We start from the raw sequence: 16,996 nt of genomic DNA, 5'->3' as shown, positions 1-16,996 counted from the left end.
TCAGTTATCACATTTTAAGCTTTTTACTTTTATACATTTTGTATACACCTTTCTTGGTCTGATTGCATTTTTTCAGTGTGCAGGCAACTTCCGCTACTTGATTGACATAACATCTTTTGTTCTATGCACCTGAGAACTCACTGGCTCTTCTTTTTTGAGCGCATACAATTCTTTTCAATAATATTAATATAATAAATAGGCTTCAAAATGAAAATTAACACTGAAATGACTATAATACACATTAAAAAGTGGGGTCTAAAAGTCTCAGACACTAAAACTATGAATATGCAAATCAACCATATTTTAGAACTTAGAAAACTGTCAACAATACAACATTAAAATGAATAAGAAATATAATTCTGCACTGTTACTAGGTCACTTATCGAATAAGCAAATGACAGTGTCTGATCATGTGACTCCTTCGTACAGATGGTCAGATGTTCAAAGATGCTCTTTGAATCATGGTCAAATTAAGCTGGATAACATGATTATCGTGTTTTACACAAACTTACAGCTTGAGTGCTGTGATAGTTGTCACCCAAACTGTCATGCTGACAGTTTAATTAGTAAAATCTGCACTTTAATAATTTGCAAAGCAAACAATTAAATGATAAAATGCACAATAGAAGCATTTTCACCCCATTGTATATACTAATTATTATATAAAATATATTCAAACCATGTTTTAATTTAAAATGTTTATTCTAAGTAATAAATCATTATTTAACAATGACATGCTTCCAGAAGGGTTGGGTTTTTTAATGTTCTCTCCTCCATTAAGTCATCTGAAGTTCTTTTTAAACCCACGCATACAGCTCTACATCCTTTTGGATCCCAGCACAACCTATGAATCTGTACAGCAGACATCCAGAAATTCAGCAATAAAAAAAATAATCATACATTCAAACCACAATTCAATAAGTAGCTAATAAATCCATCCAAATAAAACAGAGGCCATTTGAGATTTGAGAGATGCTTGTCTGGCATTGAGGACTCATACAAGCATGGACTTGAAAAAAAAAAAAAAACACAAAAACAAGGCTGCCATTTTAACAGAAGAACACTGATTATTGTTTTACTGTCCACAAACTCGAGCTCAAACCCTCAGACCATCAACAGGCTGGTGAACACAAAATATAAAAAATAAGCACATTTTTTGCTATTCTGTCCCTGAAGCTCCAAGGATGGACCTGCTGGTTTCGCTGTTTTCTGTAAATCATTAGAGGGCTATTACAGGGTGCCCATGTGACCAATAAAATCAGCCCTCCTCCCAGGGGTGAACACCATCCTCCCAACCCCCGACCACATGGTTTCACCGTCCACTGACAGAGTGTTTGCATTGAAGTGCATATCAGATTCTCTCTGCCTGAGCAGTGACATTGTAAAACCTCTTTTGAACACTAGACCAATGCCACAGACTATGAGCAAAAGCAACCAGAAACAATGTGGAGAAGATTAATAATAAAAAAAGGTGGTGAAGAGGAAAGAACAGACTGAGAATGAAACATCTGTACTCACCAGTTTGGGGCTTTTCTTCGCAGGTGCCACCCCTACAGAAAGCGAAAGAGACAGAAATATTAATTGTACGCACACAAAGATTTCACCTTCCCCACAGGCACAAATCTGAAAGTAATCCCAAGACAGATGGATGACTCCAATCAGGGCGCTTGGTGCGGCGGCAGCCCCGTCTCTCTTTCCGTTTCTTCTCTCGTTCCTTTACTCCGACAGCACAAACCATAAAGAGGGCAGCGCGGACTATCCGCATCAGAGGACCGACCCCCATTACCCTGATTAAATGCTAAGCAGACCCCATGAACTTAAAGGAACAGTTTGGTCTTTCTTATGTAAAACACAAAAGAAGATATCTAACAGAATGTCCCAGCTGCCATTTTCCATATCATGAAAGTCACTTCCATTGTACGGGCATTCTGTAAAATATTTCCTTTTATGTCTACGGAAGATTTGGAATGACATGATTCCAGACATTTCATTCCAGGGAGAAAAAAATCCCTTTAAACCTACCAGACACTGCGCGAGAGATGAAGACAGAAAAAGAGGAGAGCGAAAGATAGAGAGAACGAATGAGACACAGGAAGAGAAACAGAGAGGGGCTTATGCCCAGACAGGTGCAAAGCTATTACCCATGGAGAAGGAGTCCAAGATACTGAACATTAAATTATAGGCAACGGTCAGTTCCCCTCTTACTGAAACCATCTTCCAGCGTCCCTGCCCCTCGCGATGTTGTTGCCGAAGGATCCTGCATCTAGAGCCAGTCCTTGATTCTCCTGTCTTTTGAGCTTCTCTTTTTTTCTCTCCCTCTCTCTCTCCTTCCTTCTTTTTTGCCCTCCCCCTCCTTGTTTCGATGTGCATCACCCTCGCTCCGTCTTCATGTGTTTGCTGCTTCTCTCTGCTTCTCTCTCCCCGATACGACCGTTCTCGTGCTCGCTTTACCATCGTACTCCCTCCTCCGAACACTGATTCCCTCCCACTTCTACATGCGCTGATGTGCCATCGCCCCCTCCCACGCCTCCATCAGAAAGGCTGGGTATGACAGGCCATGCATAAATTATGCATTCATACATAAATAGATGTGAACGTCATTTATTGCAAGAAAAAAACAAAAAACAGGAAAGAGATGAAAAACTAATGTCGGTAAGATTCATTAGTGTGATCATAAGTTGTGATTTCGCACCTGGGATCCTGATCGGTCCTCTGATTCCAGTCTGGCCTGGAAATAAGGCTGCTTACTATGAAGCCGTTCCCTTGAGAGCAAGTCGTCTGCGTGTGAGCGCGCCCACGGTAACACACATGCACACTCGCGCCATTTAAGCGTCCAGCCTGTCCTGAACACATAGTTCTCTCTTTCAAAAAAACGCTTCCACTCTTTATTCTGATACAACTTCAGGTATTCAATCGTCCTTTCCATTGCAAATTGACCTGCCCCATAAAGCCTTGCCCCCAACCTGACTCATTATCCCCAAAACAAACACAAACGTCCTCTGCAGTCTTCCGCCTCCCTCTCTTCTCTATGCCAGTCTCCACTACATTCCATTAATTGTTAAAAGTTTCTGCAGCATTGCTACACTCCCTCTTTGCTAACACACTCTCTTCATTTTTCTCTGTATGTATTCACTTTAAATCTCACACAATGGTTTGTTTGGTAGAGCAATTTTTCTGAAACTTCTGACAATGGCAACTGTAATATTGATTTGGCTAAACGTTGATGATTCTTATGACCTCAATTGTAATTTCTATAATGTTCTCCCTGCTACAAACTATTCCACAGTGGCACAGCAACAAGAATGCATTTTTTTAAAAAACAGAGAATGAATCTATGCTATTTTATGAGATTAAGAGTAGATTTGTGCTGGTCTTATTTTATAACCCAGTTGAGTGTCTGGAGGTCGTTTCTTATAGAGGAGAGATGCTGCCTAATACCTTGTAATCAATCAATCCATTTCGCTTTACTGGGCACATAATGGCTTTATCTGAATCCCATAAACCAGTGCTGCTTGCTGAATGAAAAACAAACAAAGTGACCAATGCATTAAAAGTGGATGACTCTTATTGTGATTGCTGCTTAACTCTTGAACCTGTTTCAAATCCTGTAGTCAAGCACTTTGAGGTAGTTTCAAGACCCTTGCCATTTCTCTCCTCCTTCCTTTGTGCAGAACTGATACCATATCAGCTCAACATCTCCACCAATTCATCATTTATTTAGAGGTTTGATGAGCAGAACATCAAAGAAACGACAACTGACTGAGATTAGCTATATTTCAGTTCTGCACAAAGTCGTCAAGAAAACTGGGTTAAGTAATTCAGCTCATGTCCAAAATCAAACTCAAATGAACAATATTGTTGGTGTGAGAGACAAACCCAAGTGGCATGTGAGCTCCCTCCATAACTACTGTATGTTGAACATGCAGGAGTTAATCAGCAGGACTATAGGTGACAGGTCATCGGGAATCACGTCAGGCACAGAGGAGACTAATAAGAAGGTTTAGCAGGAGAAGATTATGGTGCACATGCATGTGCATAAGGGCATGAAGAGAGCGAAGGGTTTGTACTGGAACCATTTTCCTCTGCCAGGATGATAGGAACAGATTCTGACGGTCAGGACCATCTGTCAATGATGCAGTCTGACACACAGAGGAATGAGAGACAGTCTCCCAGGAGCGGCCGCAGCATGAGTCTAGTGCGGAGCGTGTGACACAAAACCATTTTCATACAAGACTATTGTCCAGTTCCCAAAACTTGTCAAATCCCTATTTGGCAGCATTCTAGGGCATCACAAGCAGTGAAGTCTGTTAAAAAAGGTAGGCAATTTAATTAAGCTGCCTGCTGCAAAATTGCAGCATCACATTTATGGAGAAGGGATAGTTCACCCAGAAATGAAAATTCTGTCATAATTTAATCACCCTAGAGTTGTTCCAAACCTGTATGAATTTCTTCCCTATGTTGAACACAAAAGATGATATTTTGAAAAATATGGGTAACTAAACAGTTTCTGGTCCCCATTGACTTCCATATTAAGAAAAATACTATGGAGGTCAATGGTGTCCCACAACTGTTTGATTACCAACATTCTTCAAAATATATTTTGTGGTCAACAGCGGAAAGAAATTAATTTACGTTTGTAACGACATGAGGGTGAGTAAATTATGACAGAATTTAAATTTTTGGGTGAACTACCCCTTTAACAATTTCTGTGATCATTTCAAGATGGCGGACAAAGTGTGAGAGATTATAAACACACTTCCGTCAATACTGAAAAATATCAATAAAAATTGTTCAGTGTAAAGGCCTATTCACACCAAGAATGTTAACTATAAAGTTAACAACGATAACTATATTAGTGTCCACACCACCGGTCCGGATGATAATGTTCTGTTTTAAAGCTCGCATCGCCGATATGTTGTCTTCTGCTTTAAACACTCTGAAAGTGGTTCCAGCGACATTGTCATTCCGCATTATAATTTGTGTGCCATTTCCTATTCTAACATAGAGTGATTATTAAAACTTTATATTTATGTAGATGTTGATTATAAATACACTTAAACTTAATTCAGTACTGAAAAGTATCAATAAAAAACCTTCAAGGATAATTAAAATATATTATTTTACCCAATATTGTATTTTGACACGCTTTGAGATAAATCCAAGATGGAAGAAAGTGAGAGAGATGTTAAAAAATACTGTTAAGTAGCAGTAATGAATTAAGTGTAAGATGGTGGACCAAGATACATTTAGGTTAACTTACAATAACGCACTCGTTACTGAAAAGAAATAAATTATGATCAATTGTTAGTTCAGCCTCCAATGTGAAGCGTTATTTGTGTGTAGTTGCTGCCAATATAGAGCGTTTCAAAATGTTCTCATGACATTCCTTGTGAGTTACAAAATGGACTATTACAGCTGCCTATGTAGGCTGCTCACTAGAGAACACAGCTTATGTGTGTACGGTTGTTGTGTGTAGTCTTAACATGACATGGCCTTCAATTGGAGGTGACAGGCCATGGAGTGATGTTAAAATAGCCCTGTGCATACACCGATGCACACACACACACGGCTCTGATGGCTATTGTACAACTTCCCCTCCATTGCTTGTGTGGATTCAGCAGGTCCACACAAACATGTCAATCAAAAATCATTCAAGGGTAACACATAATGAAAGAATAAGATGCAGAGTGGACTTGAAAACACCTGTCTGTCTGTCTGTCCTCACTGCCTACTGGCATTTGTTCCAGAATGTGATGCGCCTGCATGTTGTGTGCAAGACAGACCCCTCCGCTTCATCATTTTAACAGGAAACCCCACCGTAAAGTGCAGCAGAGCATCGTCATGGAAACAAGGTGTGAAATCATGCGATTGGTGGGTTCTATGCTTCCCACTTTTAGCAAACCAAAGGGTGAGCAGTCAGGGAGAAAACGCTCCCCACAACCATTATCTAAACATATTTTTCACAAAAAATCTCTTGGTTTGATTTAGAGCCAGACAACCACTTCTTTTGGACTGTTGCTATCATGAGTATTTGTCTGCAACACCATTCATTTTTGCTGTTGGACAAATCAGCAAAAAAGAATGCAAAAAGTGCAAAAACTTTGCTGGAATCCTTCCTTTTAAAACATTAAATCAAGTTACTTTGGTGCACACCACCAATCATAGTTGTTTATCTTTCTCTCTATGTATCTGTCCAGCCAGAAAAGAGAAACGAGACTGCAATGCTGTTCCATGCTGAAAAGACAAGCTTCGATTCATTTCCCTGCTGATTTAAGGGCCGTTCACATCAAGAACGATAAATATGACGCCAACTATAACTGTAAATTTAATAATTGTTCTAATTCTGTAAGAATAGGGCAGTCCACACCACAACTATAACAATAACGACAGAGAAAATATATTGTTGGAATCACTTTCAGAATGATCTTTTCCAGATGATGAACGATAAACACTTTGAAAGCCACTGATTTTAAAGAGCTCAAGAATTTAAAACGACATGCACCATAAACACAGCATGCGCATATATTAAACAGAACGTTATCGTCAGTGGTGTGGACACTGTAATAAATGATTTTTTGAAGTTGAAAATAAAACAAAAATTATTGGAGAACATTTTACAAGAACATACCATTTCAGTCTTTATACTTCAAAATTAATGTGTTGCTTGCCGTTTCGTTGTAATTGTGAAATGTACTAGCAATTTCTGAGTAAAAATTGTTTTTATGCTTTTTTTTTTTTTTTTTTTACAGTGTAATAAAGTTATCGTTATAGTTATCTTAGGGTGCATGCATGATCTTTCTTAAGAAACTGACCAATATAATGTCCTACTGGTTAAGCTAGTTAAGATGACAGCTGGGAATCAGCATCCAAAACCCAACATATTTTGGTATTTTCTTATCTTAGTGTGTAATTAAGCCTTAACACACTTTTTTGGATGCTTAGAGTATAGCAGCTAATGAGACCAGACTAGTTGATGCCTGTGTAGAAGTGGGTTTTTCATTACTGCTGGGGAAATCAAGATGTGTGCTGTCATGATTGATGTCTCATAAAGGGAGCGGATCAGATAGTAGAACGCACCTTTTCATTTCATCACGCAATCCATAGCTGGAGCATCCCTCACTTTCTTTCTCAAAGCTTCAGATTCTAATAAATACCATCAGGAAGAATTGCAATGAGGCAAGAAATGGCCTTCTATATGTCACAGCGCTAGTAATTCCACACTGACGTAAATACATAAACACACACACACTTCAGGGAGACAGAATGGACTTTTGGGCAACTAACTCAAAGCCATGATCTATTCAGCTTGCAAATGCACATTGTGTTGAATTGATTACTCCGGGCATTACAGATGCATGAATCTCCTTTATACTGATTGTTTGCGAACGTATCATTTAGACCTGAACAGCTGAGAAGCATCTGAAGAAAAAACAGATATCGTTCAAGCCTCATGGAAAAAAAAAAAAAAAAAAAGTCAACGATGACAACCACAGGTTTTATTCTCTCTCGAGCATCAGAAAATTTCATTACGTTTGATTCTTAAAGGAATACTTTCTGAATTCAGCACAAGTTAAGCTTAATTGATGGCACTTTGAGTACTAGAAAAACTACATTTCCATTAGTTCTTCAAAAAAGAAAAAATCTGGGTTACAATGAAGCACATTCAATGGAAATGAATGGGGTCAATCCATAAATGTTACAATACTCAATATTAATAGTGAAAATTTAAAAAGCTTTACCGCTTAAATACACAAGTTTTATTTCTCCTTTTAAATAAAAAATTAACGTCATTCCCTTGTCCACTTCCATTGTAAGAGTCTCAACTTGACTTTTTGTGGTAAATTATAAAAAAGTATATTATATATATATATATAATTATATATACAGTATATATTTAAAAAATAAATATAATTTACCACAAAAAATCAAGTTGTGATATATATACACATATATATCTACACATACACATACATTTTCCAGAAAACCAGCAGAGCCAGCAGTGCATCTCCTGCAATAAGAAATGTTTTAATAGGCCAAACATTCTGCAATTTTAAGATGTGCGTATCTATGTTTTAAAGGAATTAAGAAACGTACATCATGTTTATTTCTACCCATCAGATCATTCTTCGGACTCTACTCTAATTAGTAGGCCAGTGATGGGTGAGTGCTGATGAAAAGGAATGGTGTGTGTGTGTGTGTGTGTGTGTGTGCTTATTTGTGTGTGGTGGGATTTGTTGCCTGACATCAAGGCCAGCAATTAAAGGTGAGGTGTGAGCACAGAGAATACTTAAAACATTCCAGACACATTTCACAGGCATTAGAGAATGTCTTTGGTGTGCACCAGCATGAACCACTGAACTTGGATTACTCCAATGATAATTAAAGCGCTTTTAAATGTTTTTTATCTTTTTACCCTTACCGCCATACAATGTTAGTCAAGGTATTTTGCACCAAAAAAACGTCAAAGTTTAGCATTAAATGTTCATTTCCCGCCCTTTCTTTGACCCTTAAAATTAAACATGCAGTTTTTTTTGTAAATATAAATGTTAGCAGGGCTAAAAATCTGAACTATAGCAGAATAAAATACTTACTACTGATCTCTGGTTGTGCTTTAAAAATGCCATGCAATAGAGCATGTAGGCCTAAGCCACATATAAGCCAGATATAAAACAGGCCATTTCTGTCCTGCCATCTTATTTTGCTTCCTGCAGTTTGCGCATAAATTACACTACAAGTTATGTGACGTCAGTTCAGTAGGCCATCAAATCCTAGCGGACAACTTTTTTTGCTTTATTGAAAATAGCTAGGCGGCAGTTCTATTGATGAGTCATAAAAAAATAAGCAGTGCATACTCTTTTGTTTACCTGCTGGTAACTGTCCCAAATGACAAATGGGGACGTTTTTAATACAGCAGGCTCTGGCCTTGCAATTGGCATGCAGCAATTTCATGGCCCTGTTAAAAGCATTTACACAAGACAGATAAAAGCGCTTTCAATTCATCAAATTAATAATCCGAGTGCTAGGCACTGACTGAATGCCCTGTAAACAGGCAAAATTGGAATTTGAAGCTCTGAGGTTCTGAAAGGGATTTGTGTGCAAAACTCTCTCAAACTGTAACTTTCTATAAGGAGGAACTTCTTTCTTTAACAGTCAGATGCTGGTATTCAATGCTTTCTCTCATTTCACACATGCACATACGCGAGTCTCTCTATTCCTCTTAGTCTGTCTCTCTTTGTTTCTTTCATTCACTTTTGCTGTCTCTGGACTGTAGAGACAGCGGTTTTCCACCAAAAGCAGGTAACCTTGACATTTCTATCTCAACTTCCTCTTCTAATATTCAAGATAGAGAAAAAAAGCTGAGTGGAAGTGTCAGATGAGGGTTAACAGACAGCTGATTTTGGTAGCCCTCGAGGGAAAAGCAGATGTCACAGACTTCATATTCATGATCGACACGGACCTCTCACCCGAGACTGTCTCTGTCTGGACACATTCCTGTCATTCTCTCTTCATCTCAAGTGCACAAGCTCTCATTCAGGAACACTGACTGAACAGCCTATTCTCTCACTCTTCCCTTGCTTTACACTTAAGTAGTAAGATTTTTAACAATCTCCGTAAAGTCATGTCCACATTGCAAGACCCTTTTCACATTCCCAGGCTTGGAACACCAAAAGAAAACAATACCACAGTAAGAAAAAGTGAGAAAGAAAGTGTACTAGATTTATAAAAGCAGAAATATGTAATCAAAAAGGGCCAAAAAGCACCCACTTAAACAGGATACAACCATCTGGCTGACTTGTAAACCAACCAATCACAGTTCATTATTTTACATTTAGGAGTGGGAGAATCTAAAATGGGATACAACTCAAGGAATAGAAAGTTTGCTTCATAGGGATGCTGCTTAATATACACTATACCGTTCAAAGGTTTGGGGTCAGTAGTACTATTGTTTTTTTTGTTTTTGTTTTATAAACTAATAGTTTTAATCAGCAAGGACACATTACATTGATCAAATATTAGTTTATCAAATAAATGCAGCCTCGGTGAGCATAAGAGAGAGACTTCTTGCAAAAACATTACAAAACCTTTTTCAACCCCAAACTTTTGAACTCTAGTATATCAGTACCAGACTGGATTTTGGTAATTTTGGGTATTTTTTCATTTTTATTTTTAATCCATTTAACGAAATAGCATTACATTTTAATATCAGCTATTTGTGGGTTATCAGCCATTTTGATCATTTAATTGTACTGGTCAGAATTGTATTATCGGTGCGACCTTAAAGGGTTAGTTTGCCCAAAAAGAAAATTATCCCATAATTTACTCACCCTCAAGCCATCCTGGATGTACATGACTTTCTTCTGTCAGCCAAACACAATTGGAGATATATTTAAAAAAAATTCTGGGAGTGAATAGTAACTGAGATTTTGAAGCCCAAAAAAGCGCATCCATCCATCACAATCCATACAGCTCGGGTCAGAGTTCACTCTTCGGTCCGAACTTGACTCGCATACGGCCGATCCCCGAAAGCAAGTGATTATAGTGTACAAATTTATAAATATGGATATTTTTTGTACAAAAATGCATCGCTTCACTTAAGAAGGCTTTTATTATCCCTTGGAGTCATATGGATTATTTTTTGGATGGATAACCCTTTAATGATGCCATAAACCCTGTTGACTTCGACAAATAGTTTTTTTTTTTTCGACAAATAGCTAGTTTTTAAATTAAAATTAAATTAAAACAATAAAAAAATTCTTGTGAGCTCACCTCTTTGCACCAGCATGGTCACTTCACTGCCTTTGGGGCACTTGCTGAGCAAATCGACCACCTGATTGTGAGTCAGGTTCTGCACGTTCCTCTTGTTCACCTCCATGATGATGTCCCCCTCCCTCAGGCCTCTGCATCGTGGGTAATCCACTATCTGCTTCACTCGCTGGCCTCCCCCAGAAGGGCTGTCCGCTATTGTGAAGCCAAATCCTTTGTCGCCCTTCTCCATATGGACAGTAATAAGCTCGGGCTGGGTTGCAATCGAAGACGCCAATGTCACCACGTCACTAGAATAACCGTGAGAGCCATTGGAAGCCACCTCCGCTGAAGGGCTGTGGGGGCGAGGTGGGTCGCTGGAGCCATTCAAACTACCACCGCCACCTGTAGTTTCGCTCCCGTGGCTGGAGGGCGAGTCATAGCTTTCTTTTCCATTGACGATGATGGGTTCCTTGTCCAGAATGGCCACAGAAGTCACCAGGCTAGTGTTGGGGTCATCAGGGTCAAAGGGTAATGGGTAGCCACGGCAGAGTTCAAGGTCGACCATAGAGCCGATAGGGATGGACTGGAAGATCTTCACAACCTGGGCGTGTGTGTAACCCAACACGCAGGTGTCGTTCACACTCACGATAACGTCACCTGAAAAAGCAAAACACGTGTTGGCCCAAGAACAAAGATTACAGCACAAAAGACCACAGTTTCAGATTTACCTGTTTCCATCTTTCCGTCCAGGGCAGCTGGTCCATCGAGCACCAGACTCTTAATCTGCAGAAACTCATCCGGTTCATCTCCTCCTACTACGGTGAAGCCGAAGCCACGTCTGCTCTTCTTCAGCTTGGTGTTAATGAATGTTCCCTTCAGTTCTGCAGGGTTCCTTGTGAAAAATGGCTTCCCTCCTGCAATAAGAAAAGCATTGCACAATTCGTGAGCTATGGGAAAAGGTGAAGGTAAATCTGTTGGCCCCTCGGCATGAGATGATTATACCTCTGTGTATTAAAACAGCAAATCTCAAGAACATTTTAAGTTTCAAGAAGAAACTGCACTACAAAGTTAACTTACCAACCATAGAGTAATTAAGTAGGCTCAAAAAAAGCAAGATACTGTTGTTGTACAAACTCGGATCGTCTATCTATCCATCCATCCATCCATCTGTGTCAGTCAACTTACTAACTGTATATCCATCTTAACGCTTTATTAACTACACAGGGTCTAACCCACCTTTTAAAATTTTAATCTGTCAAGCCAACAAGTTTGTGTTGACAAACCTTCCTTGTTTTACATTTTAGCATTGCTCTGTCAGAAAAGAAATTAACAGTGTGTACTTCTCAGGCTATTTTTGTTAAATAATCATGTTGTGCATTATTATGGTTATTCGGGTAAATGGTCAAATGAATGTTAGTAGATGGATCAGCTGGTTATCAGTCCTAGATCAGAGCAAAAGTGACGTTAGTACAAGATACAAGAGAGAATGAGAAGAGAGAATCGAGGAGTGAGCAGAGAAGAATGGTGTCATCGGCTAGAGAGATGATGTGTGATCTGTTCATGATGGTCTGTCATGTCAGAAGGATCAGAGAAAGCTGCAGAGATACCCTGAGGAGAGACACACTGCACACTGAATGCAAATGGCTGGACATGATAAAGATATATATGAGAGAGGGATAATAAATGATAGACAGAGCAACAGAGCTGTCCATAACAGTAAAATCTAAATGCACACAAGCACACAAAACTGCATACAGTATGCAATGGGGTCCAAAAGTCTGAGACCACTAGTGAAAATGCATATATTTCTATTTTCTGTTTTAATACAAAATTTTCATTACAAATTATATTAACATAAATATTGAGTGAAAAGAACAGAACAAATAACACTAATTTCAGAAAGTCTTAGAACAGATATAATGCAAAAGATTTCAATTTTGAATCCCAGACTTTCAATATGGACTTTTATAACCCCACAGTATATAATTCCTGAAAGTATCCATATGTATCCTAAACATATTTGATCCAAGATCAGTTTTTTCCCAACATACTTGTTCTTTAGTGCATAAGCCTTGGTTGGAATTTAATGTGTCAAATCATTCAGAATATTTTGAAACGACACCATTTCTCTTCGTTAATTCAACACATCCTTGACTTAAATGACCATAAAGCATATTTTGTATGTAACCCTAGAAAGCACCACAGAAATTGAATGAGTGCCCACATTAAGACGCCAGAGACATGGCAAATGGTGTGAGGGATAACGCAAAATTCTTCACTTAAAAAGAGTGTTTGCTAATCTTTAAACAAGTAGCTTATCATTGGGTGTTCAAACAATACAGGGACGGAAAAGACATAGAGCTGAGGGAAGGAAGATTTGGAAAAAGTGAGTGAATAGTGAATGTCCACAGAGGAATACGCCACGTACGGGTGTGTATGTGTTTGTGTTACAAACAAAAAAGGAGGCAACACATACGTTTAGCCACCAGTTGGGGTGGTAGTGGAGGGGCGGTGCCGGGGTCTCTGTAAGTCTCTTGGTGGTTAGCAGCATAGCTCGCTAGCGGTGGTCCTGAAGAATGCTCCTCTATCCATTCTGAAAGAGTGAAGGATGCACTTCCTTTTTGTGTGTTTCTCAAGCCAGTCGCACTTCCTGCCTACTCAGACTAATACTGAGGCTGTGCAACCACCAGCTTTAGACCTTTACAGCCCCCTACGGTGTCCTAACTTTCCTAAGTGTAAAACTTGCATATTGTCAGTACTGTATCACAATCAGTGGCAGAATGAGATACTTGAACTTGAGGGTGAAGAAGTTATTAGGTAATCAAGAAAGCAATTTTCAGCTGAGTTGGCTGGGAACAAGACCAAGGCAACCTGCATTTCAGTAGAACTTTCTAGACCGTTTATAGAATGAGGTGCGACTCAAGCAGCCTTGAAAGTCAACGTGAGCTCATAATCAACCCTATTCCCTTTCATAAAGAGAAAGTAACAAACCTGTATGATTTTCAGAATCAGAATCAGTTTATTGGCCAAGTGTTCTCACGCACACAAGGAATTTGTTGGGGCAGTGGAAATTTCTTTCCTCTGTGGAAAATTAAAGAAGATTTTTTGGTAACACTTTATTTGGTCCCACTTTATATTAAGTGGCTTTAAGTACTATGTACTTACATGTACTTACATTGAAATTAATAATTTGATACAATGTACTTATTGTGTAACTACATGTTTTTACATTGTACTTACATATTAAAAATTCCTGCATGTAATTACAGCTGTAATTAATTTATGTAATTACATTTGTAATTACACAGTTGACCCTTCCCTTACACCTTAAACCTACCCAATCCACCACACCTCTCCCTAACCTTACCAGTATCACACCTCAGTAGCAGCAAAAGTGTTTTACAATACAACATGAACACAATAAGTACATTGTACTTATTTTTTGATGTAAGTACATAGTACTTAACGCCACTTAATATAAAGTGGGACCCTTTATTTTACAGTGTCCTTGTTACATATGTTACATGTACTTACCATAATAATAACAGTAAATTATGCATAATTTACCCTACCCTAATCCTATAGTAAGTACATGTAGTTGCTTAATATTACTCAGTACTTAAATATATAATTACACTATAACAATTACACCTTAAAATAAAGTGTAACCGATTTTTTTTATATTTATTTTCCTTTTGTGGAATTCAATGGTCACCAAAACTGTATGGTTACCAATATTCTTCAAAATATCTTCTTTTTGTTTGGAAAGACATGAGGGTAAGTAAATGAACACAGAATTAAACATCTGGGTGAACTATCCCTTTAAATAGAAAGAGAAAAGAAAGAAAGAAAGAAAGAAAGAAAGAAAGAAAGAAAGAAAGAAAGAAAGAAAGAAAGAAAGAAAGAAAGAAAGAAAGAAAGAAAGAAAGAAAGAAAGAAAGAAAGACTTTTTTTAAGTTTAATCAACTTCAACTTCAACAACAAATGAGCCGTTATCTTGTATAAGGTAAAAAGATATGTAAAAAATATATAAAAAGTTGCTCAACTTATTTTGATGAGTGAAAGCAATGTAAAAACATATGTCATAACTTACTGATCTTATAATTTTTTACAGTGTGGGGTTGATTATGAGTTCATGTTGACTTTAAAGGCTACTTTTTTTTTTTTTCTCGAAAATTCAGTTTCAATCGAAAAATGTCATATTATGGAAGTAAAATGGGTTGCAATTAGCATTTCATATTGACTTTAATACCGTTTGCTCCAGGTAATTAACTGGGAAAATCCTGATTTATATACATAATACAAAACAAGATTTAAAAATAGGCCTATATATATATATATATATATATATATATATATATATATATATATATATATATATTATAAAAAGGACCACAACAAATACATTTTCAAAATGCATGAAGTCATGTGTCGACTTCTCTTCAAAAAAAATCTTTTTACAAATAAATATAACATTTTCCAAAAAAAACTAAAGCAGTTTTTGAATAATTGAATACATTATTAACTTAAGCCATGTGATGATTAACAGTTCCAAAACCAAAGCGTCAACAAACATGGACAATCACAAACTTATAGGAAAAGAAAGAAATGGCGGCATGTTGGGCCTTAAACGAACCTTGGATATACCGCTCACCTTCAGCGGGCTGAGACTGCTCCAGTTGCTTCTTCCTTTTAGCCTCCAGAATTGGGTTCTCATACTGCGTCTTCCTGTTAATATGGCTGGGAGGTAGAGAGAGAGAGGTAGAGAGAGAGAGAGAGAGGTAGAGAGAGAGAGAGAGAGGTAGAGAGAGAGAGAGAGAGAGAGAGAGAGAGAGAGAGAGAGAGAGAGAGAGAGAGAGAGAGAGAGAGAGAGAGAGAGAGAGAGAGAGAGAGAGAGAGAGAGAGAGAGAGAGAGAGATGATGTAGATGAGTTAGCAGAGGACACAGTCAATAACAGAGCCAGAGGGAGAAATAGGAATTAGAATGAGAGGGCAGGTAAAGGTTGAGCAGAAGGAGAGCAGGTAAGTGGACGAGAAATAAAGTGAATTAATTCAGAGAAAAGGCAATAAAGATGGCTTAAACTATGGCTGAAGGCCTCTGCATTCATTTAAAATTGAGCAAAAAAGTATGCTATTCTCTCTCATCTTATGTGCTTAAGAGCAAAATCTGTCTACTACACTAGGCAAGCTCAACAAACATGAATCAAAAGCCAAAAATAAAACCCCATCACCACATTTACCAAAAAAATACAGATCGCACCCAGCTGCGATCCAGGCTACTTTCCAAAAGGCCTGTGCAATTTACTAGGCAAATACTGCTCAAAACATACATAAACCTCTCCAAAGACAAAAACCGAAAGGTTTCCTGCCTCGGAGGTATTGCTTTGAAACAACATCAAAACATATGAATGCATTCATATTTATGCACTACAAACCCAAGGGTCCCCCTGAAGGGGAGGGAGAGAGAGAGAGAGAGAGAGAGAGAGAGAGAGAGAGAGAGAGAGAGAGAGAGAGAGAACAAGATTTCAGAATGGTAACAGTAACAAAGGGTGTGTACAGCCGAAATGGAACAGGCACAATCGGAGGGATGGCAGCAGTCTCCTTTATGCTTCAGGGTGATGTCATATATTAAAGATGATTTGAAGGTAATATCGATGAGTCACTTACTCAACATAATACACCCCATACACTGGATCATCGATCTTCTCCCAGCCTGTTGGCAGCTCTGGAAAATGAGCAAAACAGAAGAAATGTTCAGCTCATTATAACTCATTTAATAAGGCTTTTATCAAATACTTTGTCATTTGATGTCTTGATTTTTCAACCAATTAAAATGCAAGAGGCTTCAAACTAACAAGCCGGATATTTTAAAACTATAATGACCATGCCGAGCAGATTATATAATTATAGCATGCAAATTGAATCTTATTATTCGTCTGTTGTTGCTTTTTTACTTTTACACAACTGCACTACAAAATGTATGATTCTGATTGGTTGCCAGATGTTCTAAGTTATTGGTTACTGTCATACACTGAACTATTTCAGTGATGTCAAAGAGCTGTATTGTCTACCACAACAATATAAAAGAACTATAAAAAACGATTTCTCTGTCTCTCTTTCCAATAATGGCTTGAGAACAACCCCCCGCTGTTAAAGTGATGCTTCTGAATCAGTAACAGAGACTTTGACTCATTCAAACTAGCAATAACGGCTTGATGCTGAATCAGTGTTCTACACTCAAATGCATTAAA

The 16,996-nt window shown here is 38.1% G+C and overlaps 1 protein-coding gene across 19 annotated transcripts in view; it reads right to left on the bottom strand.

Annotated features, from left to right (window-relative positions):
• magi1b (membrane associated guanylate kinase, WW and PDZ domain containing 1b) overlaps positions 1-16,996 on the bottom strand; it is a 137,039-nt gene that overhangs the window by 21,601 nt on the left and 98,442 nt on the right. For 11 of the 19 annotated variants that reach the window (XR_014029519.1, XR_014029520.1, XR_014029521.1 and 8 more), the window contains 7 exons: positions 16,413-16,470; positions 15,383-15,486; positions 13,223-13,339; positions 11,475-11,660; positions 10,768-11,403; positions 10,326-10,358; positions 1,519-1,550 (listed from right to left, as the gene is read on the bottom strand). Coding sequence is in view for 16 of the 19 variants with exons in the window: in XM_081358315.1 (XP_081214441.1) it covers positions 1,519-1,550; positions 10,326-10,358; positions 10,768-11,403; positions 11,475-11,660; positions 13,223-13,339; positions 15,383-15,486; positions 16,413-16,470 (1,166 nt within the window). In the remaining 3 variants the exon portion in view is untranslated. The remainder of the gene's footprint in view (positions 1-1,518; positions 1,551-10,325; positions 10,359-10,767; positions 11,404-11,474; positions 11,661-13,222; positions 13,340-15,382; positions 15,487-16,412; positions 16,471-16,996) is intronic. The other 8 variants (XM_081358318.1, XM_081358316.1, XM_081358308.1 and 5 more) reach the window with 5 other exon arrangements.

Source organism: Scardinius erythrophthalmus (genome assembly GCF_964197995.2).
Source record: "Scardinius erythrophthalmus genome assembly, chromosome: 25".
Taxonomy (NCBI): Eukaryota; Metazoa; Chordata; class Actinopteri; order Cypriniformes; family Leuciscidae; genus Scardinius; species Scardinius erythrophthalmus.
Note: the sequence above shows the minus strand (reverse complement) of the source record. Positions and strands in the feature narration are given on the sequence as shown.